Source organism: Brugia malayi (assembly GCF_000002995.4).
Source record: "Brugia malayi strain FR3 genome assembly, contig: Bm_v4_Chr3_scaffold_001, whole genome shotgun sequence".
Lineage (NCBI taxonomy): Eukaryota > Metazoa > Nematoda > Chromadorea > Rhabditida > Onchocercidae > Brugia > Brugia malayi.
Window position 1 is genome coordinate 4,190,495 of NW_025062477.1, and position 26,953 is coordinate 4,217,447.

The following is a 26,953-nucleotide window of genomic DNA, read 5'->3' on the forward strand; positions in this document are numbered from 1 at the left end:
TAATCTAATACTTAAATTTTTTTCTTAAAGTGTTATATTATATAAATATTTAAAAAATTAATAGTTAGAAAGTTTTTACTATTTAATTTTATTGCAAATTAATTTATAGATTGTTTATTATATAGATTATGCTATTTTTACTACAAATTATTATTTAATTGAATTAAAATGTTGTATATATACTATAGCATATTATCAAATATATATTAGAAAATTAATCCTTTTTTTTCAATTATATCTTTTAATCTCTTTTATTTTACAAATTTAACATTTTAAACCATTAAAATTTCATTATTATACATCAATCAACTCTTAATGGACTAATTAATTAATGTTAATTTTAATAAACAATGATAAGATCAATAATATTTCTAAAGGAAGCATTTTTCATCTACATCCAATTGAATCATAGAAAATAATCATTATTGTTATATATATATATATATCATCAAGAACAAGAACAGCAACAACAATAATAATGACAACAATAATAACAATAACAAGAAGATCATCATAATCAAGAGATCATCTTGATTTTTTTTTTCATTTCTTGTATCGTTTTATATATTAATTACTCTAATTTATATATTTCTTCATATTCTCTTCTTTTTTTTGACTAATTAATATGACAATAAGTTGAGAAGTAATTCTGTACTATTTGTATTTCTATAAGTAAAGTAAATAGAAATTATTTTGTGAAAAGTACTAATGAGAAGTAAATTATTATCTGAAGTATAACATATGCTTCTATTCAGTTCTATTAATATGCAAACAATCAATTTTTGCTGAATATTGATGGTATTGAATGAAGCTTCACATTTCGCACATTTGTTTAGCTAAAGTAAACAAATAAAGTATTCAAAGGTTTACACTGGGTATCATCCCTAATAGTAGCAGTAATGGTAGTAAGTAGTAAGTAAGTAATCAGTGGTAAGTAATAAGTATTTTATTACATGCAATTTAATTATCTATAAATTTCGTTAACTGAGTTAAAATATTTTTTTAGTTTTTTAATTTATTTGTAAAAAAATCTTGTAAAAGTTTTTTAATTTACTTGTAAAATAATCATTTTTATATTTTGCATTATTTCGATAGTAATAGTTATAACAATGATGACAATAATGATAACTGATAATGGGTGATAAGCATGATTAATGCTATGACCTACGAAGACTCGAATGCTAAAAGATTGCTATATCGATTACTGAATTACCGATTTCAAATATGAAATTTTTATACTTGAATTGCTAAATAATTTATGAAATAAGTTATAAATGTAATTGATTGAAAAATAATATTAAAATTAACTGAGTTAAAATATTTCTTAGTAATTGTTAGTAATTTTGAAAAAATATAATAAATTTTTTTATCTTTCAAAGTTTATTTCGAATTTGTTAATTTTTAATTTAGTTTTTGCTTTTTTTTTTTTATTGTTATTGTTGAGAAATATATTTTTTTAAATATAACTTTTGTAATTTGATTTGAATTGATAATTGATTACAGTAACCCATAGGATATTTGAATAGTAAAATGTATTTTAGCAACTGAGAATTCATAAACTGTATTAAATGTTATCTTTTATTTTACCATTGTAAGATAGTCATAGCTCTTTGTAAGAAGCTTATCAATAGAGGTGACTGAGACTATAAATCCGTTTGTAATCCGTTTGTAAACAATATTTAATCCGGTCTGTTTCATTTTGGATCAACATGTTACCTGAAATAAAACTAAGCAATTTGGCAGGTGTAACAATGCATGAAATGAGATAAAAATGATTAAATTAATCAAATTGATATTAAATTTGAAATGTAAAAAAAATTGATTTTAATAGCATTATTAGCAATCTTTTAACAATGAAAAATCGTAATTAGCATTTTGAGATATAAATTTGTTGAAATAAATTTATTGAATGTAAGAAATGATAATAGCTGAAGTAGATAAAAGTTATGCTTGATAAATTTCAAATAAAATTTTAATTGATAAACAAAAAATCTCAAAAAAAAAAACAAATAAGTAAACAATTGGATAAGTGAGTAGTAAAAAATTGATATTGATAAGCATAATTTTGAAATAATCCGAAATATGAAATTATACCGATTAAATTTAGAAGATGGGTGAACAATCATTAATATTAAATTAAATTTGTTAAAACTCAAGATGAATTAATATTTAATAGCTTGAATTATTTGAAAAATTTTTGTGTTATTATTTATAAAAATGAAAATTTATTCAGACTAATTATTTTTGAAAATTTAATTAATTATTATTTTAACATTGTTTGCAAATTTTAGATAATATTGCAAGTTTTAAGTTTTTATACACATATACAAACTTTTAATATACTGAATGTTTAATAAAATTAAGCTCATTTTTATTAGTAATTTCATTAATCTTTGATAGATTAAATAATTTCTTTAAATATTATTAAGCATTTTGCAGTGTTCAATATTAAAAAATATTTAATTACTTTAATTAATTACTTCCATTTCAATTACATTCCTAATTAATCATTAAATCCAACTGAAAATTACTATATTTTATGATTTTCTTTGCTAAATTTTAAAACTTTAATGTCTTATCATACATTTTTTCTGCTTATCATAAGATATCTATGATAAGATGAAACTTATTATTAAATTGTTTGTTTAATTTAGAGCACACAATTGCAATTATATTTTTGTTATAGACGATAAGTTTAATAAATTACAAAAAAATAAAATTTATTTGTTCATTCACACTAAATATTCACATTTGTAAATTAACAAATTTAATAAATAAATTTAAATAAATTAACAAATTTATCAGAGATTGTAGTAAAATTTTAAAAGATTTTATTACTAATAAATAAATTATTGTTAGTTTCATCATGAAATATTAGTCTTATAGTATTGGAAATTGTTAGAGTAATTTGTAAAGTTTACATTAATAACAAATATATGTGAATGACCTTTAACCCCCACAGTGATCGTTTCGCACAATCTTTCAATAATACAAATAGCAATGATCGGAAGGATCTATGTAGTAAGATGAAGATTTTTTTTTGAAAATGCAAACTAAAAAAATTTAATCAATAATTCTCTCTCTCTCTTCTCTTTTTCTCTTTGTCTTTTTCTCTCTCTCTCTCTTGTCCTTCTTTTTGTTTCTTTTTATTCAATATTTATCTCAATTTTTAGATGTACAAATATAGTACTTATATTATTTGATCATGATTATTTACTTAATAAAAGAAGTGGGAAAATGAATGATAAGGAGAGAGAGAGAGAGACAGAGAAGAGAGAAGAAAGAAAAAGAGAGAGAGAGACGATAGATGAAAGAGAGGTAAAAATGGATGAATGAATTAATGTATTGTGGAATGGGTCATTTTCCTAATAACTTTTTCAGGGTTTTTGTAATGATTACACACATTTAAGTACACTCATCACGAAATCTCGGGAAAATACTCTATTCATCTGGGATATTTCAAATAAATGATAATTATCATGGTATTTCTCAACTGGATTATGAAAAATATTTCTGAAAGTAATAATATTAAATTAATTCATTTGTATATCATGTTAATAGCTAATTGCTTATTATTATTATTATTATCATTAGTGATACTACTATTATTATCATCGTCATTATTATTATTATTATTATTATTATTATTATTATTATTATTATTATTATTATTATTATTATTGTTATTATCAATGTAATAGTAATTCGATGGTGTAGTATTGATCTATTGTTAATTAATGGCATTTTAATTGTTAATTTACTATTATTAATTATTAATTTATTATTATTAATTATGAATTTATTATTAATTATTAATTTATATTAATTGATGGCAGTATAATTTATTGAAGTAGATGAATGAATGAATGAATGAGTGAAGAAATGAAAAGAAGGAAGAAAGAAAAATAGACAGGTATATCCAAAATATAACCCTTGACATTTCCTCTTCCTCATACGCAACCTCATTCTACCCGAAAAGATTGTTTGAAAACAGAAAAGCTTTTGGAATAATAATTACCCGATAAGTAGGTATGCATCCCACTTCAAATATACTTCTAACAAAACAAAACAATGCAAAAAAAAAAAGAAAAGAAAAGACGAGGGAAAAGGAAGAGGCGGAAAAGATCCACTTCATTAATTGGCGGAAAAAGTACTTCATTAACTACTAACACATCCATTTTTACACGATCAAGAAGATGATAAATCGCATTAACAACACGAGCATATGGGAATGTTGAAAAAAAAAAAAAGGGAGAGAGAGAAACATATGTTCCGGAAATTAAACGGATTCAGGTTTAATGAAAGAATAACGTATGCAAATAATTGCATACGTTATATGGTACACTGTTTACCGGAAATTGCGTTAGATATAGCAATAATTCACGTAATTATTTACACGTATGCGTAGCATTGTTTGCTTTTCTTTTTTTTTTTTTTTTGCATATTTTTTGATTAGTAATTATTAATAACAAAAAAAAGTAATAAATAATACATAAATATATACATATATAGCGTTTTTTTAATGATTTAATAATACAAATTCTCACATAAATTATTATCATTCTACGAATAAAGATAATAATTCAAAATGATAACTTTAAAATATAATATTATATATTAGATGTTTTTTTTTATTTTTTTATTTTACAATTGTAAAGCTATTACTTGAAATCAAATTTTTTTTTTTTATTAAATTTTTGGATTTTCGTACAATTAACTATCCATCATCATCAGTACTCTTATTAAGTATCAGGAAATATGAGTAGTGAGATAATTGATATGCTTGCTGTTCAGAGTTATTATGCTATACTTAGAGTTTGTCAATAGAAAGCAAAATTTTTATTTCTAAAATTTCTTTTAGAATTTAATCTTATATCCAAAATTTTTTTACAATATTTTCTAAAATGAAAAATAAAAATTAACAATAATAGTTTTAATGAATGATTGTTATTTATTTTTCTTCTTTAAAATTTAATTCTTTTTTTTATTCAAATATATATCATTGCATTGTTATGAAATATGAAAAAAAAAAAGATTGGTTCATTTTATTATCATCAAATAAGTAAGTATTATAGTAGAAATTGTAAATTGTTGTGTAAATAATGATAATGACTAATAAGCCAGAATTCTTTTTGTTTGTTTTGATGTTTCAACGAATTCATTGCATGGAGAGAAAGATAGATGAGATCAGTTATTAGTTCATGTGAAAGCAGAGGTGGAAGAACTTTGGCCAGCTTATTTTATAATTTATTGTGGTTTTTCATCTGGGTCCAAGATAGCATGAAACATCGGTTCGCATCTTTGGTCCATCATCTCCACCACTGCTAGCACCACCACCGCCTCCACCAACGCCGCCGCCACCGCCGCCACCACCAACGCCACCACCACCACCACCACCACCACCACCTGAAATTATTATTGTTATTGTCACCATTACTATTATATTATTATTATTACTAATTATTATGAGAGTTGTAATTATCAATGATCAAAAATTGTCAAATCTTTCATAATGGTATTCTCACTTCCATAATCATACTCTTGCTGATAAGCATAACCACCCCCACCACCATAACCACCACCATAACCACCACCATAACCACCACCACCACCACCACCACCATAACCACCACCGGCTCCACCACCTGCACTGCCGCCACCACCACCACCACCGGTAGGTGCTCCTGGCGGTCCCATATAACAACTAGTATCACCCATCTTTCTCAAAGTAAAGTTAGACGAATAAACGACATTTGTTCAACAAGCATTTATATAACTGAGAATATACTTGCATAAAATTAGCATAGCTCATAATAACTGAGAATATACCACATAAAATTAGCATAGCTCATAATAACTGAGAATATACCACATAAAATTAGCATAGCTCATAACTTTTTCGCATAAATATAATTTAATAAGTCAATACCATTCAAAATCTTGCATAATATAATAAAATTTATTGATTTAATATAAATAATGAATGTGATAAATGGACACCTAATTTAGATAAATCATCAATTCTGTTTCAAATATTTAATATTACAATTTCAAAAAATTAATAAAATTAGCTAGTAGAAAGTTTGGAAGTTTTCTAAAAATTATATTTCAATGTTTGCATGCTAAGATGTTTACATACTGTGTTTACATACTAAGATTTCAAATTAATAAAAGCCAAATTAACCAATAAATAAATTACCTAGAAAATGAGCCATCAAAGAAAAAAAAATGAACTATTAAAATACTTAAAAGAGTAGTAAAATGTATTATTATATGATATGTAAAACAGTAACCCATCAGTCTTTACCACAAGCAATCTATTATTTGACGAATAATTAAATAAGAATAGGCAATCAATATGCATCGATGATTTCGATTATTCATTAATTAAATATTAATTAATTAATGGAACCAAATATAACGAAGAAAAAAATGAATGAGCATTACATTATTTAAATATTTTAGAGAGCTATGACACACTTTATCCCAATAGCCGAATGTTAAATGTTTGAAAATGAAATCATTCTTACCTCATCGGTTCAATACCATCATGATAAGATGGTACCAATGATGATTCCTTGCGTGTCATCTGATACCATACTGCTGTGTATGTGACTGTAAACATATTCGCCCTGAGGTTTGTGTAATCTTAGATGGGAACCGATGACAAATTCCACCGTAGAACCACTCTCTACGAGTTCAAAATACGACTTCGAACGCAGAGCCTTTTTCATTGAATAGAAGAAGTACCATTCCTTCTCAATTTCACAGCATATTACAATTATCACTTATACTTTCTCATCTTTCCTGGAGTAGCTAAAATTGTAACTTTCTATGCGAAGAAATCATTGGTTCATTTCTTCCCAGATAAATTTAATTCAATTACCGCAATTCGTCCAACTTCTGTTACATTTCTGCTCCCAAATATCTTCTTCACTCTTTTTTCCTCTTCCCAAACATCAAATTCGGAAGATTAAATTTACATTGTTTACATACACTGAGACATAATTTCATTTTTGTAATAAAAGCTACAAAAAAAAAAAAATAATAATAATAAAAGTTGAAATTCCAAAACTATTCTTCAAACCACTAAATAACACAGTGAAGTCTACTCATAACATAGATACCAATTCTATAAATAAAACTAAGAGTGTAATTTAAGTGTAATAATGAAAAAGACATTTCGAAGAGAGAACTTAAGTTGTACTCTTAAATAAACAATTAGGATAATGACATAGTAGTTCACAATTAGTGAGCAAAACCACTCCTGATTAATTCAAACTTAAGGAACCATTTAATCCATGTGCAAGAACATTAAATTTACAATAAACAAATGCAACCCAAAAAAAATCTGCGGAAAAAGAAAAAAAAAAAAAAACCAAAAGCAAATCCCAATGAAACTTTGAAACAATGCCAATTAATTCTTTCTTCTCATTTTCATTTTATTCCAAAAGAAAAAAAAAAAAAGAAAATCAAAAAGCAAAAGTTCTGTTTTGCTTTTTGATTACTGCAAATCCTGAAAACGGCTCATCATTGAAGTACGTGCTCGTTCTCGTCTGGATGCATTCGCACCATGCAGTACTCTTGAACCAGCTGCACCTAATCCTGCTCCTTCTACCCGCATCTCAGTTGCTATCGGTGTTATGATACCTGCAAAGAAAAAAAATCCTTCATTCACGTGTTAAAATGGAATATTTATTACTAAATAAACAAGCGAATAAATTACCAGTCAGTGAAGCAAAGTTTACAAGCAATTTTACATAGCATAGCTCGGGTATTCAACTAAATGACAAAATTCATCTACCAGGTTTAAACCTAATCATGGATATATTTTGAGAAAAAATTTTTTTTTTTTTAACTGAACAGTCATCTATTTATAAATGATGAATTTCAAGACCTTGTGTTAATACTTGCAATCTAAGGGTTTTTTTCCTCTTGGCCAAATACAATTTGATTTTCCAGAAACAAAAAATTTGATACCTTGGTTATTCTTCCCGATTCCAGTTCCTTCCTGCCAACCCATTGATTTCAATAACTTATTCCCTATGTTAGTATCATCAATGGGAATGTCTGATGAACGTACAGCATAATCCGCTCCAACTTCTGCACTGTCACTTGTAAAGCCTAGGAAATTAAAAATGCTTTTTTAGAGGGAAAAAAAAAAAAAACATTGGAATTATGTGCAATATAAGCATTAATCAAATAGCTTTTTAAACAAATCACATAAAGAATGAAAAAAACGGACCGCTTGGGTCTAATCCGAATAAATTACGGCGCTCCTTTGCGCGATCTCGATATTGCTGAGGAACAAGTGAGCATGAAGAGGCGCCTTGTGCAGTAGATACAGTTGGCATAGACAATGATGCACTGTCATCGAGAGATGCTTGTAATAAATGTGCTTCTAGATTTTTCTGAAAAATGGGATTTATTGCTAACAAAATTAATTAATAAGAAATTAGTAAAATCATCCCCAAAATGCAACAACTATCAAACATTTAACATACAACTCTTAGATAGAACAAATTATTCTATGCGGTGTCATTATACTATTCAAAACATTCTTTACTTATGCGCATGCAGAAGCTTTTGTTATTTTTATTAAACTGTAATTCCAAATAAGTGATCATACCACATTTTTAATTATTTCTTTGACAAAGAAAATCACGTAAATATGTGTCATTAGACATCAACATTGGCCGTCAAAAATAACCAAATAGAGCTAATGTAATGAGTAGAATGACCAAATAATACTTAAAACCTAAGTATATAACATCCACTGACACATTATTTTCAAATCCGTATGGCTTGAATACTTTATGATACCTTATGAAGATCTGACATTCGAACATGTTTCATCAAAATTTCTAAACTTGCAAATTTCCGCCTACACAAAATACAGTATTTCTTTTCAACATCAACGAAATTTTCATCCGATTGTGTCCTGAAAGTTTTTTGTTTTCTTTCTTTCACTTCTTGACTTTGCATTATAAGACAAGTACGACTTCGAAATAGTAGGTAGAAGACTATTCGAGTACTGCTGTACAATATAAATGTGAAAATGTAATCAGATGTACAGTTTCATAACTTTTTTAGTGTTTTAAGGTTGAAACTGGTGACAAGTGAAAACAGTAGCAATATTCAACTAGCATATGATATACTGTTCTTTACAAATAACACTTTCGAGATAAATTTTTTGCAACTATTCATTTCCTATTCAAAACAGTATACTTCATACTTCATGCAGGATAAACTAGAACAGTAGAACGATATATACTAAATATAGGAAAACATACGTTTTGATGGGTGAAACAACAGAATCACCAACTGAAGGTGGTAGTAAATCAACTGTATGCTGCATTAAACGATTTCCACTTTTACTATTCAGTGCTACACGACCTGCACCAACTGCTGCGATCTTTGCTGCTGGTGGTATCTCTTCCTCTTCATCATCATCACTGTATGAGCCAAATGGATTCTGCAAATAGGAAAGTTTTCAACTTATTACAAAGAAAACCAATTTCAGTCCTCACTCCAAATTTACCGATAATTTCAGGAAATATTCCAAAACGAAAAATCGAAAATCTCGCTAACACTTGTTTTCTCAAGCATTTTATATGTCAAATCAGCAGTTGGTTCGACAGCAGTTGTTTTCGGTTTGGCGGCAGTTACTAGAGGAGATGTAGTTTCCAGTTTTGGAGGTGCTTTGACAGCTAATAACACTTTACTTTGCTTTTTAGCCCAACGTGCCATTTCTCGTGCAATATCTTTCGCAGTCTTTTGAGGCTAAAAGTAATCAAGAAAAACACTATAAATTCATTTTTAAAAATCTTTCGAAATTCCCCAAAAAACATCAGTCAAGAAAAAAGTCGCCAGAAGTTTTGCGCATCCAATTATAAATTTTCACCATACATTAAAATGAAATTACCTCTTTTTTTGGTTCGTCCTTTACAACTTCAGTATTTTTCTCAATAGTTTCGTTTTTGCTTTCATTATTTGTCACTTCTGAAAAATTAACAATTTTAACACCTTAACAATTTCTCTTTATGAAATATGAATCCTGCTGGAAAAACAAAAACAAATTCAAAAGAATTTCAGTTTACCTTGGTCCGGCCCAGTTTGTCGGGACATCAAATCACACGGTATATATGTTTGATATGTTGCATTCCAGCAATTCCATTTCTGCACATTAGCATCCCAATAGTACTGTGAATTGCTGTCATAGTAAAGACCAGTGGTTGGATCATAATATAATCCGGAAGATGGTTCAAACTGATATATAGTTGGGTTTGGTGCACCTGCAATAATTCAATTAATTTAAATGACTTTGATTAAGTAGGAATAATCATTAGTTTATATTTTTAAAATCTATTAGATACGAAAAAAATACGTACGATATCTTTTATAACGTCCCCAAGGAGTCTCTACAAAGCCTAAATCGGCGGCTCCCTTGATTTGTGGTCCGTTGTAAGAAGCTGATGACCCTTGTACGCCACCACCAGAAGGAACACCTTGTGAATCCTGTAAAGTCAAATAAAATTGTTTGCAAAGCTTTGCAACAAGCGCAAAATTTTAATGTGTATTATTAATCTTGCATATTAGTACGTACTAAACGAAATCCAAAAAACTAATACTTCACGACATTAGCTATACCTGAATGGTTATATCATCAACGCAAACGAAATTCCTGTCAGCTGAAGTCTCATCTTTGAAATAATCGGTAACAACAAAATTTGTTTCGTGTGGTAATGGAGGTGGAGGTCGATTAAGAATTGGTGGAATTGCAGTTCCTGCCGCAGAATATATTGGTGGTACCTAATAAATTCATATTTTACATGGATAACATAGGACATGGAGAGTATAAGAAAATTTTCCTTCAGCTATAAAGAAATTTATTGTTGCTGCATATAGGATTATGGTGGAAGTCCGAATAAAATTGGGAAGATAGTTTCGCCTATTTAATGAAGGAGATAGAAGTATGGAAAAGTCTTGAGATGAATCAAGTGAAATAGCTGTAATCGATGACATTGAGGGTAACAAACGGCAAAATGTGACCTTTAAACATGTCACTACTAAAATCAATGGACAGTTCAATAATTCTCGATTACTTCCATTGGTTTTTGGTTTTTGGTTTTTTTAAATATGAAATTAAACATGATTCAAAATTTTAAAAATATAATGAAAAAAGTGTAAATGTGGTTTAAAAAAGTACAGTTAAAAAAAGTGTTTACAAACCGTATCACCCGTAGTTATCATTGAATTCGTCATCTGCCGAATCAGTTGTGCCTTCGCGATTGCCAACTGTGCTGCTTCTACACCAGCATTACCACCTGAAAAAGATAACTCTAAACTAAAGTGAGCTAATTTTCATAAACATAATAGCTTTATTTTGAAACTGACAAATACTACAAGCCCAGTAAGGCGCAGACTGTACAGTGAGAAACATTTAAATTTTAAGATCTTTCATAGAAGTTGAAGTCATCAGCTATTGAACTATTACTTGGTCCAGCTGTAGGTCTAAAAGCAGGCATCTGATTAATACGTTCGGCCGTCTTTTGCATTGATTCGGTTGCTGCTGTTGTTGAAAGCACTGTATTCAACGGTAATCTCGAGTAAGTAACCATTACTGAAGTTTATAGTTTTCAATTTCCACTTCAAACCCAAATACGACAATAAAAAAAGTAACTGTCAAAAAAATATTTTAAAAATACATAAGACATGCATTCTTATAACATATAGCAACCATATCAATTATGAATATTACCACTGCTTTTCATTAGGTGAAGAAAGAGAAATTTACCTGCACAACCATCGATAAGTAAGGGTATCTTGTTCAGTGTTAGCATAATTCTTTCTGCATCATCAGCACTACGCATTTGGACGTAAGCATAAAGGCCTGACTCAGCAATATGAACACGTAAAACGTCTAATGAAGATATTCGATTCATTTCTGCTTGAATTTTTGCTTCCGTACAATTTAGCGGTATTTCACGTAATAAAAGAGCTAAAAATAATCTATTTATAATAGACAAAACATAATTGTCTTTTTTTTTTCGTTTCCAATTTAGGACTAGATTTCACTTGATATCATGTTCCAAAAGCTGGCTTCAAAGCTTCATCTTCATTTTGAAAGACAAGGATGGAACTCACTGTCACACTTCGCGACACCAATCGCTGCATAACCTTTTCTGGTCAATCCATCTGATTCCATTCGCGTTAAATTGCATTTGAAACATGCTCCCCGGTTTTTAAAATTTTTTATGGTACACTGCAAAATGAAGTGTTCTTAACATATACGAGAATTTTAAAATTTTTGATGCTAAATTATTCGGAGAAACATGAAGAGGGATAAAATAAACTAGTATGAGCTATAAATCACATAAAAATATACTTTTGCGCACATCCAGTCGCCTGAACCAGAGAGACCCGACGATCGTCCATCTAGACTATCATAACGTGAATACTCTAATTTAACTGGTCGTCCATCGTCCAGTAGCAAAGTTCCCTGGAAAAAACAATAAGACTTAAAAATGGACATGGATACAACCGTATGACCTGAAACACGATTTACGCGGTTTCTTTCACGCATTTGACACGTTCGTTAGGATACATTACTTAGTTATCGTTGGAAAGGAAGGAAAGAATAAAAACGATAGGGAAAAAGATACCCACGGGAAAAAAGTGCTGAAAGTGATCGTTTAAACGTGTAAAAACGTTAACCGATCGTGAAATTCCATAAACGAGCTAACATTTCGTGTTTCCAGGATTTTTCCCGGAATTAAGTCCTGACAGTAACGGAAGTACCACCCCTACGTCTTCATAAACTATTAAAATTAGGCCTTCATCACTTGCTAAGGGGGATAAAAACTGCAGTTTCTCTACGGATAAAAATTATACAGTGTTCGACCTTGTTGTATTCCATCCAAGCTTGTGCGCTATTCACATCTCCGAATTCCACGAATCCGAAACAACGGTCTGGACCTGTAGTTATTGCAACAAGTTAATGACAATGAAAGATTCTGGATTTAGAATCCACGATACTTTCCTTCGTCTGAGTGCAATAATCACGACACTGCTCGTCATATATTTTCGGACTACATGTTACTAATTTTTACAAGGTAAAAGACGTACACGTTAGATACAGGATATGTCTGCGTCCTTATCCTAACCTACATTCACGCTTTAGGTTTTAGGCAGTGCTTTAGCCATCTCACCAAAATTTCCGGTTTAGCCATCCACCCAATCACCGTATTAAACAATTTTTCCATGAAAGTAATAATTTTCTGGAGTTTTTACAGAATTCAGAATAGACGATACTACTGTGACACTATGAATTCGAAGTATTAACAAGATTATTTCATAAATCCAACATTTTAAGAAATTAAAGCTTTCACCGAGAAGTACCAATTTTCATTACAATTTTCCTAGAATTATTCTACACATTTATGTCAGACAGCTGATTACTGGTAAAAGTTACGAAGGACGACAAGAAGTCTTCCGATGCACGAACAAGAAAACTGTAAAGAGTAACTAAATGATGTAAACAAAACAAAAACCCAAACGAAAGATAATATGTAAAGCAATTTATTAAAATTTAATATGCTGGCTGTACAGAAGAAAATGGCAATTACCTTTATGAATTATGCGGATATCCTTGACCCGAAAACCTTGACGTGCTGTGAGTGCCATTAACTAAAATTATGGAAAATACACCAATTTCAAATAAATATTAAACTTGAAGCAAATAAATTTCCATATATTTAAATAAGGCAACCGATCTCCAGAAGTTACGAAAAACGATAAGTCTTCTGATTTCTGATTCACAAACAAGAAAATTGTAAATAAAACAAAAAGTCAAATAAAAAGAACCGAGAAATTACAGAAAAGTTAATTCGGTTATAAAGCCACAGTACGAACATCGAAATCAGGTTCTTATAGTCTGTCCGTAGCTACAACATCAACAGGTTGCACTGACTCTCAAAATTAATCCATACCTCGGTTGGACCAACCACGTAAAGGTAAAAGGAAGTCAAGCAAATTTAAATAAACGGCTGATACCCATTACAGTCGAACAATTATTAAAACAATGTGATGACAGTTGATAAGAAAACCTTACCGCATCTCGCTGCGAATCAGTTGGTAACATTTTCATGACGATTTTGTAATGTGGTTGTCCATAAAGCGCGGTATGCGATGCATATTTGTCAGTTTGTGATTGAGCTTGCATGGAAGATAAATAAGGCAGTGCGCTTGAAAATTCTCGTGGCTCCTAAACGGCTACAATTTCGCGTTTCCAAATGACATCACCACTTTTTTCGAGTACAATTCACGCAAATGAAGCGCTACTTAAGTGATCACGTGAAGCATATAATAAAAGTTGTTGGATGGTTGAAAGACCTCTCTGTCCCTATCGATTGAACGGCGTCTTCGATCGAAATCCATACGTGGCGAACGGTCATGGCTACTACGGCTACAACTGCGAGTACAACTACGGCTTCTGCTACGGCTTCTACCGGAAGATCGTGACCTCGAATAACGACCTCGACCTGAAAAAATTTAATCTTAAACCGATTTATGAACACTTCACTGAAAAGTGTAAAACGAGAGATAACAAAAATCAAACATTATACAGTGTCACTTACGTCGCCGATCTCTGGACCACGATCGAGATCTAGAACGGCCTCTTGAATTACTTCGCCGATATCTATCATTACGCCTGTAATGATTTCATCAGTCAAAGTTCGGAACTTATTCCCAGCCGAAAAAAAAAAAATCCTCTCATACAACAATTTAATTTAATATAATCTGATACTGAAAACAAAATTTAACCATATACCCATATACCTTTCATTATCATAGCTACCACAACGATCACCATCACCGCTATAAACAAATGGAAGCATATCTTTCCGATGATATTGCCTTTTCTCGTAAATTCCTCTACAAATCACACCTGTTTTTCATCACATTAACAACAAAAGATTATATCAATAACAAAAGATGATGTATGTAACAATTCATTTCAACAAAACACTATTTAATTTACTTTTCTCATTCAACTAAGATTTAAGTAATATTCCTACAAAATTTTAGTCTTCATTATTTATTTATTTTTTGTCATTATAATGATCCATTAATACTACAGCAATATTAGTGATGACAAACCATCAATTATCATTATAATCCATAAAAACAATAATATCTCCATAATCTTTATGATCATTACAATATTATTATAACAATATCACTATAATCCATTAGCAATAAAATTACACTACCACTTCCCCACCACACTGATTTGTCGTTAATAACAGTACACGTACATTACGCAGAACGCTTACCCTACCCCCTTAGTTATAACCCAATCGATCACGCAATTTAATGCGGCCCGTTGACGCGGTTGCGAGCTAGCAACTGCGACTGAAACGTTAGTTTAGATTCTGCGAACGTATCTTTTGGGATATTCCGTTCAGAGTTGGACGATGTTTTCGGAACTTTTCCTGATTATTCCTGTATTCCTTCTCTTTTCAGATACAAAATTTCACATACATTGAATGACCATATGTTATACATAAAGAACAAACTGACTGACAGATTTTTCAAATTCATCTAATCATTTAGTTTCTGAAATACTAGCAATACCGGATACGGTTTCTTCTTAAATTCTAAATGATACCAACGATGTAAACCGTGAAATTGTTGTCTTACTTGCTTAATATATTACCTAATATCCATCTGGCAGTTTGTATCAACTTTTTTTTTAAATTTTGGTAATGAAATCCTCGATGACGAAGTAATTCTTTTGTATGAGAAAACCTTGTAGTATTTTTTGGAACGCTTCTAAAAAAGCATCTAAAAGATGTCATATCGTCTATCCAATAGAGACTAATTGGAATTCCGAAAAATAGATTTCGAGACTGGATGGTAGGTGAATAACTATAACTTTGTTAATAATTTAATATTCGAGGAAGTGACTACATCCTCTTCAGATCAAAAGAAATTTTTTAAATTTTGCAGAATAATTAGATTTATTTTGCTATTATTACTGATAGTTGCAAATTAACGTGTTCTCTACCAAGGTTTTCTTAACCTCTTGAATTCCATCATTTAAAATTTTTGAAATCTGAGAGATAAACTTAAGCAACTGTAAAGCTGTTTACATAAACAGCATCCGAATTAAACCTCAAAACCTAAAGACATATCAGTATCGAAATCCACATTTGCGAATTTACTGATTTGATCGCTCTCAAAATTTTCAAATAACAGGATTGTTCATTTTGCATTCAGTCCATCAAAATTCATCGCAGGGGCTGCGTTTTGTATTTTCTTACCGACAGTCAATTTTCATCGCGAGTTTTTTCCGGAGGGTTTACTGCAAGATAGTGTAGTACCAGGTGATCGTGCATGAATGGATGATTCTATAGTGCAACTAGATGCTAATTGGTTTAGCTGTTGATCTGAGTTTGTTAAAAAATCGTTTTTATTCGATAACCTGAATTTGACTGTTGTTTATGAATGTTTTCGATAGTCTCTCCAATTTCAGCGTTTTATTTTAAAGTTTTGAAAGTATTCTTTGGTTGTGGTCAAATTTAGATCAGAATTTTTTTCCTTTCACAAACAGAATTTATATTATTTCTCCGCCTTGCTCTCTATTTTCTTACTTCTCTCTCCCATTTTCGGGTTGTATTCAGAACTGTCATATATTCTAACCTTTTTCTAACCTAGTTGAATGAAAAACTTCATAAAATCTATTTGCATTTCGATTGTCGTAAAGAACTTTTTTTTTTCTTGTAAGATTTTCAGGAACGCATCGAGTGTCCGTTGAATGTGGTGAATCGATGAGAGATTTTTTCGAACTTTATCGAATTATCGCTTAAGATCTTTTTCATCATCAAGTCGTTTGTTTAGTGCAATCAAAACTGTTTAATAATTTTCATATTTAATAGATCCTTTTGTGCCACAATGACTTTTTAAGCAGAATAATAAACAACTTGTTTCCAAGCAAATATCTAACTTAGATTACTCGTCTACTAGAGTCCAATTGAGCATCTGGACTCTAGCAGACATATTAATTTTTAGTTCTGGATATCTTAATTTTAGTTCTATTAGTTTTGTAAGCTTATGTGGACTACTTATAGTTTCCGCTGGAAGTTAATTTCTTGTCCAACTTTATCATACGCTATTTGTTGTTCAACAACACCCATCCTCCATTTCAATGTCCTGCAGGGTTCTATTTTTATTAACGACAAATTGATAAATTCATTTTTTGATTCAGTCTTTCGGCAAGACGAAGTTGAATTAACATGGCACTGTTATTCAAAATGTTGAAATATCCAGTAGCAGAAGAAACTTTGACGAGACGTATGCATTTGAGTTGCAGCTGTCTTTATATTGAATGATTTGTTGTTGGACCGTGAGACCTTCATCACTTTCTATGTAGTCGACATTTTGTTCAAGTATTATTGCAGGAGATCTTTGGTTAGTTTAGCAGATCTCTAAACTCACCTAAACAAACTTTTTTTTTTATTTTTCTTCCTTCGCAGTGTATTCAAAAAAACATGTATATATTAACGGTTTATAAATTGAGTTGGACTTGTCTACCGTGGTTTGCTAGACTTGCTTTATAGTTTTGAAAAAGAGAGTTTATAGAAATACAAGTATCTGACAGGTAAGGTTATACTACTGCGCAATGGTTGAATGAATGATTTGGATTTGGGCTGACTGAAAAATACTGTTGAATGAAGTAACAAAAAATAACAAAACATTGTAAAGGTTGTTGGAGCAATAATTCTTAGTATCTCAGAAAGCTGCAAAATTTATTTGATGATCTTGTTTTGCTTTGTCGCATTCCACAATTCTCCGCAAAATTTTTGCTTGTTTTCTTTATTGTTCTAGTAAAAAAGTCCGTTGTATCGTGATTCTTTGATTTGCATTTTTGCAGTTATCCGGGGAAACATTTTCAAGCTATGCTAATTTGTAGCTATACTTGTGGTACGATGCTTAACTAAATTCAAGTTATGGTAGACTATAGACTATGGTGATTCTACTTTTTTCGGAAAATTAAGAAACTAAGAAAGTTCCTATGAAGTTGGTTATTTTTTATCATTAATTTGAACGGAAAAGTGTGGAAGGTTTCATTTTGCAATACCTTATTTGTTTCAGCATGACAGTTTTAGCGACATAGTGTTACGGAAATATGAATTCTGTTTTGGTGGAGGAATTCGCGTTAAGTGAGTGTATTCACTTCACTTTCTGCTCAGTTCGGAAATCATTTTTCCCAGAAATCCGTGGTAATCATGGCAAGAAAATTTTAAGCAATGTTGCAAGGGTTTGAGGAATGAAATTATCCAAAATTGTCATGGCAGTATAGCTTTTGCCAGTTAGTTGATTTTTGAAGTAACGTACGTAACTTAGTCCTTAATATGGTTATGTTTTTTTAATTATCAAATTTTCAGATGAATCACCTGACGTTGTTATCATATGACTGCGCGGTCACCACTGTAAGCACCTATCGAACTGTTGTTGTTCTTGTTGTAGTCGTAGTTGTTGTTATTTATTTTATCAAGCGGATATTATTATAGCCGCCTTCTTAGTTTCTTTTAATTTTTAGGTTTTATTAAATTTTTGTAACAAAAAAAAGAGCTTTTTATTTTTAGAAAACATCTTTTTAGCCAGGAGTTTTACAATTTCAATTTGAAAGTGTTTTTTAAAGAGGAAAGAAAAACTTACTCTGATATTTTTTTCTTCCTTATTATTTGTTTATACCTTTCAACTGTTAAAACAGAAACGATGAAATTATGCACTTGCATGCAAATGTTTCTCTTTCACTTTCGATAAAAACTAACCATTTATACATGGTCGAACAAAATAAATAAACAAAAAGAGCTTTCAGAAGCAAAGGACGCGTTCTAAGTTGACGGCCGGCCATGTTTCTTGTTGGTGTCATAATTCGAGGTGCAAACTAAGGGAAATGCAACACATAAGGTGTATGTATGAAAGCGTTTTCTTCCCTTTTTCCTTTATTTTTTCGTCACCATGACATTGTCTTAGTCATATGCTTTCCATATTAATATGTGGTTGTTTTTCTTCCTTTCTTATTGATCATTAACCCAGCAAATAGCTTTGAGTTATGTGAAAAGAAAGGAAGATAGTAGGCATGATTGTATCAGACATGTAACTGTGTTTGGACACATGCGATGCATAAGTAACTGAAAAATCAAGAAATATGATATGTGGTGGGACATCTGATTAGGTCGAAGCATTAGAAAGCTGAAAAAATGTCGCTCTGTATTTCTTCCTTTTTTATTTTTTGTCTCTTAACCTAATTAGTAATAGTGGTAAATGATTCAAGCAAAATTTTCTGCACAGTTTTTATGAAAAGAGGTTACAGTGTACTGGTCACGTTGTTTGCACTTATTTTTGTGTTTTTGCTAAATTCCCGCTTGCAGTTAGCAGGTTAAATATATCAAAAACCGCTGAGTTTTAGATATTAAATGATCAGAGGAGCTTTCTAGATTTGCTCAAATTATTCTTGCAAAAATTGGCTCAAAGAAAATAACTGAAAACAAATTTTGTTAGGTGTCTTGATCAGATAAGGTTGGATACAATTAGTCTACTCTGATCAACGAATAAATTTAGTCCCATTTAAACAGTTCGGTTCATTTTATTTGTCTCATGCCGGCGTTGTGAATTGCTTCTCTCAGTTCGTATGGCTAATATTATTGAATTGTCGTCAGTAACTAAATTTATTCGTCAGATGGCTGTAGTAATGGATGCAGAGAATACCACCGCGGAGATGGATTTAAACACTTCCGGTGACATGAATGATGCAGCAAAAACTGTTGCTTGCGAGACTGATGGTAGCAGCGAGAAGCGAAAAGCCAAAAAGAAACACAAGCATAAGCGTAAGCATTATGATTCCAGTTATGACGAAGAATACAAAAGGCATCATCATAAAAAAAAGAAGGATAAAAAGGTTTGTTTCTTTATGTTTTTGAAAATTTAATTTCGGTAGTGCAGGTACTTTTGGGATTTTCGATTTTTCAGTTTCATTGAATAAATTTCATCAAGCTTAATGGGTTGAAACTTTCGGCCCACTTTTTTTTCTTTCAAACTTGGACATTATTAATGAATGCAAGATGAGCTCCGCAGTTTACTTGAGGAATGTTGGATGAAATTGTTGCAGATAAAGAAGCATAAGAAAAACAAGAAAAGAAAGAAAGCAGATGGTGATAAAGAATTTAGTGATGTTGAACTTGATGAATTGGAAAAACGGAAGGAAGTACTGGAGAAAAAACTACAAAAAGAAAGTGAAAAAAAAAGCAAAGGTTATAAGGCATAATGAATTTTCTTACGATTACTTGCGGCTAAATTAATTTTGAACCAAAGATAAACTACAGAGTCGTTTTCACTAGTTCTTTTCAAAAAATGCAATTAAAGGCTATTGAATCTCTTTCCAGTCTAAAAGTTCAAAGGAGTCCATAGTTCAGTCCATTTTTTTTCTTTTTTTTTGGATGAATGATTTATCTTAAATACTATCTTAAATCTAAATTTGCAATAATAGCTAAATCGGTGAATGCTCTTCTTTTCATAATTCAAGCGTGTAGTTTTTTTTCAGGTAATTCAGACGAACAGACCGGTAAAATATCGGAATCCGACTATGATAGTTCATCTTCCCTCGGTGGAGCGGAAAGTAAGCATGATGAAAACAAACAGATATCTTCAAAAATTGATGCGCCGTCTGCTAGAAATGGAACTGAGAAAATAGATGACGGTGCTGCGCCGGGGAAGTTGATAAAAAAGGTTTCACCCAAAAATGGAACCGAGAAACCGGATGACAGAACCGCAGCTGATGAAAAGTTGTCAAAAAAAGTAAGCCCATCACCAGAAAGAGGGCGAAAGCGTGCACATTCACGAGAACATCTGAAACATTCTGAACAATATGAGTTGGCAAAGAGAAGAAGGAGAGAAATTGAAGAGATCCTGAAGAATGATGGACAAAATAAGACAGATAAGGTAGAAACAGAGAAAATGTTGGAAGAAAAGATGAATTTGAAGAGCGAGAAAAGGGGGGCACAAGAAAAGCAAGATGATAAGAAGAGAGAGTTGGAAGGAGTTAAAAGAAAACTTGTTGAGAATAATGCAAATACCAGGAAAGCTGATAATGAAGAACATCTCTTGTCGCCTGAGAGTAAGAATGACCGTGAGAGGCGAAAAGAAAACGAATTAAGTTCGAAGAAGCGAACTGATGCTGATCGGTCAACCGACGTTAGACGACGTAGTCGTTCTGTTGGCAAACGACGTGGATATAATGAAAAAACAGAGGAACGGCGATCAGAGTCACGAGATCGCAGGTCTCGCCGTAGTATTTCAAGATTCAAAGATGATAGACGTAGAAGTAGCTCAAGATCAGGTCGCTTGGGACGTGATCGAGACCGTAATCGCGACAGACGTTCCGACAGACGTTCCCGTTCAACGGGACGGCGTGTTCCACGTTCCAGATCTAGATCTAGGTGAGTCTTTTTTGCATTTTTTGATTTTGATTCAGGGGCATTTCTCCTAATGCTTGCAAGTAATCTTTAATGGCAGTAAATTCCAAGGCTGCGAGATTTTTTGTCTTAGAATTTCCAAAATACCCTTTGTTTCAGATCTAAGGAACGACTGCGAAGGGATGGTTCGAGGTCTAGAGATAGAGTTGGACGTGAAAGAAGCAGATCACGCGATCATTTTCGTCGAAGCAGGTCTAGAGACCGCCCTCGTCGAAGCAGATCTCGGGATCGTTCTCGCCTTGAGCTGAAACGTCGTAGAGAGTCATCTCGTGAGCGAGAAAGACATGAACGAGCTAAATCAAGAGATCGACATGGTGACAAAGGGAAAACTGAATCTCGGCGAGATTCTAATGGTAAAAGTCAAAGTCGGCGCGACGATGCTTTGAAGTCAGAAACTAAAGTTCATGGGTGAGTTAGACGAAAGGTCCATAGTATGTTTGGCTCATCACATCACATGAATAGTTCCATCAATATCCATATAATAACTTTCTCCGGAAATTTAATTTTCAGGAGTAAATTTTTTCTTAAATTCCAAGTGGCTAATTATTTCACACTAGCCGTAAATTAATTGTATTCAGGGACCAGAAAAGAGACTATCATCGTCGGGAAGGTAGTGTTAGTTCGATTGAATGGGAAGATCCTGACGAAAAAGAAGAAAAAAAAATTCAAGAGCTTCGAAAACGTCGTCAGCAAATCATAAAAAACATTGAAAAGCAGAATGATGAAAAAGAGCGACCAAGGTGGAATTTTGTTGTTTTTTCATTTTAATAAATTAAAGGAGTTTCTGATTAGTGAATGTGTGATTTTTTTTAGGGCGAAAACTGACTTCGATGAAGTATCAGTGAATGAAGATAACTGCGAAGAAACAAATTTCAAAGCAGACAATATTAAACAAGAGCAGAGTTTTGAGAGGTTTGGTGATGAAGAAACATCAAGTCAATCAGCTGATGAACAATTATTGCGAGAAGCTGAGCAGGAACTCCAGAAGAAGTATGACAGTGATTTATCTTGCTGCAGTAGTCCGATTTCACCCACTGGTGAGGATACTCCGGCAGATTTCTATGGTGATTTGAAAGAGAAAATGGTTCATATCAAGGTAGGTCTGGAATTTTCGCTTTAAAAGGAGTTCTTTTTTTTTAGATTAGAATTTGATTATTGATTTTCTTTACTAAATCATTTTGTTATCGTAATTTTATTTAGGGCCAAGAAGAATCTGCTGTTGATCGTGTACTAAGAAAAGCAGTGGAAGAGGAAGCTGAAGAACTACGAAGACAGCGTGGAGAGGATACCAAACGGGAAGTAGAGAATAAAATTGTCGAAGACTGTACTACTACTACATTTGATATGTTTGCAACAGATGCCGAACTTCCTCCTGAGGTTCTTTTGCATTTTTTTTTTTTTTTTTGTTGTGGTTGCTTCCTTCCATTATGGGTAGGAAATTTAATAGATTTTTTAAAAATGATAGTGTTTCGAAAAAAAAAAAAAAAAAACTGTATGTTCTAGGTATTGAACAAAGCTGCAATAATAGTTTCTGGACAAGAACCAGCTAATGCTTCGTTGAAGGATAACTGGGATGATACCGATGGTTATTATAGTTAGTTTTTTTTTTTTTTTCAAGCTTTTTCTCTTTGTTTAATTTATTTAAATTTCATTTTTTTTAATGACAAGATACTAATGATCTAATCAGTTACATTAGTTAAGCAAAATATTTGGTATCTAGTGCTGGGAGTTTATTTTGATAGATCGATATAAAACCATGTCTGACTCAAGGTTGCATATTTCACATTATACTTACAAATATATTCCAGAAATGATATGGTTCCACTTTTAAAAGTTATACAGTGATTGTAATCTATCAAATGCTATGTTTTTCTTTCTAAATTATCTATCGAATAATTTGAATGAGTAAGAATTTCGCTTCCTACAGGGATTCGTATTGGTGAGATGCTTGATAGTCGATACCGCGTTTACGGTTATACTGGTGCAGGAGTATTCGGTAATGTAGTGCGCGCTACGGATGCAGCACGAAGTAATACACATGTGGCGGTGAAAATTATCCGCAATAACGAAGTGATGTAAGTTTTGCCTGTGTTAGGGACGATCCGCATGGCAAAAAATTTCACTTGTCTCTTTCCTGTTCATCTTCCAGCTTGTCTATTAAATAGATAATTTAATTTAAATTCTCAGTTTTTCTTGAAAGAAATTTCAGTTGGTGATATTCTTCAATTTAACTTGTCAAATATCGTAACTTGCAGAATACTAATCGGGCATTTTCAAAGCTTAAGATGTGGTTAGAAAAGTGCTTTGCGGAGCGTCCCAAAATATATTTGTACTCCCTAATCAGCTATTATAGCGTTTTTTGTTATTTTGAGTACAAATTTTTAATTTGTTTAGTTAATTGTAGACTCGATGTGCTTTGATTTGTTACAGCCAAGCTGTGATGCTGCAATGACGAGTTTCCTCTGTGATCGGTCGCCATTACCCACCACTACCACTACCATTACCACCACACACACATATATATATAGCAATGAATCCTCTCATTTGGTACATTCATCTCAAATAGCCATTAGCCAGTTTTTTTTTGATAGCTTGTTTAGTTTTTATCAGTACGGTTGGTTAGAGAGGCTCATAGATGAACTGAAATTGAGGTTCGAATTAATTTAATGGGTATTGACTTGAAATTGTCTTATTTTCTCCTCGTCTGTGTCACAAAATACCAGGAACTTTACAAGACGGCGGCGGTCTTAGGGTTATTCGAACGTGGTAACCGCTAGCCTTTGAAATGAATCATGAGATTAATAAAATGTTGCTTGAAGCTGAAAGTGATCTTCAGGCGAAGAACGGGTATGAAAGAATTGGATATCTTAAAAAAATTAAATGAAGCAGATCGAGATGATCGGTATCACTGCCTTCAGCTTTATCGGCACTTTTATCACCATCAGCATCTCTGTTTGGTTTTCGAATCTCTCAGGTATGTTATCCTCAGCTTTTACACTTTTCGGTTTATTTGATCATAGAAGTATTTTAGAAAAGAAATTTCTTTTTCAGTATGAATCTTCGCGAACTACTAAAGAAGTATGGGAATAGCGTTGGTTTACACATGAAAGCTGTACGCAGTTATACTCAGCAACTTTTGATGGCTCTTAGGTTACTCAAAAAATGCAATATTCTTCATGCAGATATCAAACCGGATAACATTCTTGTAAGTAAAATGATTGAATGATTATAGCGAAGTTCAAACTTGAATGTATTCACTGTGATTTTTTTTATTCTTTTGCAAGATTAAAACTAAACCTTTTCTTTTGAAATGTGAGAGTTCTTGCATAATAATTACTTAATGGAGGGTAACTATTAGTTATTTATTCCTATTAATTTGGATCATTTTGATACATTTCTGTAACTTTGTTGAAAATGACCGTCTTATCTGAATTATGTTCAGTTATTTCATACGACATTGACAGCTTTTTATGTTCTAATGTTCTGTCATTCGATTATTTATTAGGGTTTTTTTAGGTAAATGACACTAAGATGACTTTAAAATTATGCGATTTTGGTTCTGGATGTCATGTTGCTGATGCTGAAGTAGCTCCATATCTTGTATCTCGTTTTTACCGCGCGCCGGAAATAAGTAAGTATTGCCACTGTAATTTTGATTTGAATTTTGAGATTTCAGTTTTTTACCTGATTAAACTTGATTTTGTCAATGAATTGTAAGCCGATATTGGATGTAATTGACACTAATTACAGTGCTCGGATTACCATATGATTTTGGCATCGATTTATGGTCGGTAGCTGTCACACTTTATGAAGTGTATACAGGCAAAATTATGTTCGCTGGGAAATCAAACAATCAGATGTTGAAATTTATGATGGATTTAAAAGGGAAATTCCCAAACAAAATGGTACGAAAGGCACAATTTAAAGATCAACATTTTGATCAGAATTGCAACTTCTTATATCATGAGATCGACAAAGTGACGCAACGAGATAAAGTTTGTTTTTTCTTGTAATATGCATGCATTAGTCTGTCGTTTTTTTTTAAAACATCTTATCCTGCTAGCCACCAGATTGTTTGGATTTACTGATTTTTATATTTATACATTGATTAAGAAGTCTGATGGAAAATCAAGCTTTTCGAAGTCTATTTCTATCAATTTTGTTAACATATGTTTAACGGAATTTTATATATTGATTAAGAATGTCATTAATTGTAACGTTCTAGTCATAAATATCCTAGGTGACAATATGGTAATCAATTGATTAGCAGTTATTTTTACAGATAACTACGTTGTCTGTCGTGAAGATCACTCGAAATTTAGAAAGCGAGTTATTGGGTGACCAGGAACTTGACAAGGTAAGTCAGTTTAACATTTTGTTTGTTGTTATTTTTCAGCTATTAAATCTAAATTTTACATGGATCATAAAGCGTTATTTTAGGAAGGCATGCGGAAACTTGAACAGTTCCGTTCTTTGTTGGATGCTATGGTTACACTGGATAATTCAAAGCGCATAACGTGTGGTGAAGCACTTAAACATCCATTTGTTGTGGAGAAATGAATTTGAACGTGGATCATTTATGGCATTTTAGAAATTTAGTTTATTCTTCATGAACGTTTTTGAAGGGTATAAGCATGCCCTTGGGCTGATTCTAAAGTGTCGTTAGTGCATTTTTAATGATCATTCCAAAATGCCGTTATTTTTATTTTTTGCTTATTTTCGATTCGTTAATTGCATTAACACATTTCAGACCAAAAACAGCCGAACATTGTTGTACAAAAAATATAATGGAGTGTGTTAATGCTGGCTTCAGTTTATTTTATACCTCAGATAATAAATAATTGAAAGTTTAGGCGTCATTCTGAGGGAATATCTTGCTGGTCGTTTGGTCATCTTTTCTGGATTTAATTCTTTTTTTTAAATTAGCTGACCGAGCAAGGCAAAAATGTCCAGCATATTCTACATTTTTTAATTGCATATTTCATCGAAACAAAAATTTCATCGCTACTTCTCTACTTAGTAGTCCAGTGGATGTATTTTGCGTCAACAAAATGGCATCTCTTTCAATATGGGATAAAGTGATCACCACTTTGTTGCTGAAAATAGAGGAATATAAAGTTTTGATTTCTGTGAATTTTTTCCCTTCTATGGCAAAACAAGGAGGGTTAAAGTTCATAATATGCACAGACTATGTTCATTCCTGGATAGTTTTATGCATGTCTTAAAGCCTATAACTTCACATGTTTATTTGATTCATTTTTTCGTTTTAAAATACTATAGCAATTTGATTTTATTATGTGAGTTGTATTTCATAAATTTGTATTAATACCATCGATTAATTCATTATTTTGTCACCAAGTGAAACACGGCAAACTCCGAATGTGTTTGTGCATAGAAGAATAAGAACC

At 31.6% G+C, this 26,953-nt stretch overlaps 3 protein-coding genes across 4 annotated transcripts; 1 reads left to right on the top strand and 2 right to left on the bottom strand.

Annotated features, from left to right (window-relative positions):
* Window positions 1–5,260: 5,260 nt before the first annotated feature.
* On the bottom strand, window positions 5,261–5,718 carry Bm255 (Uncharacterized protein; the record flags this gene model as incomplete). Its single annotated transcript, XM_001893879.2, has 2 exons — window positions 5,261–5,406; window positions 5,526–5,718. The coding sequence occupies 2 exons, from the start codon at window positions 5,716–5,718 to the stop codon at window positions 5,261–5,263; spliced, it is 339 nt and encodes a 112-aa protein (XP_001893914.2).
* A 1,786-nt stretch (window positions 5,719–7,504) lies between these two features.
* On the bottom strand, window positions 7,505–14,900 carry Bma-rbm-5 (G-patch domain containing protein; the record flags this gene model as incomplete). Its single annotated transcript, XM_043079945.1, has 21 exons — window positions 7,505–7,650; window positions 7,981–8,124; window positions 8,246–8,411; window positions 8,824–8,941; window positions 9,294–9,475; window positions 9,592–9,783; window positions 9,926–10,002; window positions 10,101–10,295; window positions 10,392–10,518; window positions 10,651–10,812; window positions 11,233–11,327; window positions 11,498–11,623; window positions 11,798–12,001; window positions 12,148–12,265; window positions 12,389–12,502; window positions 12,905–12,978; window positions 13,629–13,689; window positions 14,114–14,266; window positions 14,395–14,543; window positions 14,640–14,713; window positions 14,842–14,900. The coding sequence occupies 21 exons, from the start codon at window positions 14,898–14,900 to the stop codon at window positions 7,505–7,507; spliced, it is 2,736 nt and encodes a 911-aa protein (XP_042935879.1).
* A 4,892-nt stretch (window positions 14,901–19,792) lies between these two features.
* On the top strand, window positions 19,793–26,105 carry Bma-prpf-4 (Protein kinase domain containing protein; the record flags this gene model as incomplete). Of its 2 annotated transcripts, XM_001893881.2 has the most annotated exons (15): window positions 19,793–19,972; window positions 20,183–20,324; window positions 20,615–21,509; window positions 21,645–21,953; window positions 22,124–22,285; window positions 22,359–22,641; window positions 22,746–22,922; window positions 23,049–23,139; window positions 23,473–23,620; window positions 24,382–24,519; window positions 24,597–24,750; window positions 25,062–25,176; window positions 25,296–25,540; window positions 25,828–25,902; window positions 25,986–26,105. In XM_001893881.2, the coding sequence occupies 15 exons, from the start codon at window positions 19,793–19,795 to the stop codon at window positions 26,103–26,105; spliced, it is 3,234 nt and encodes a 1,077-aa protein (XP_001893916.2). The 2 variants fall into 2 exon arrangements, with proteins under 2 accessions (XP_001893916.2, XP_042935880.1); XM_043079946.1 differs by lacking the exons at window positions 24,382–24,519; window positions 24,597–24,750; window positions 25,062–25,176; ... (1 more) ...; window positions 25,828–25,902; window positions 25,986–26,105 and adding an exon at window positions 23,976–23,997.
* Window positions 26,106–26,953: the final 848 nt, after the last annotated feature.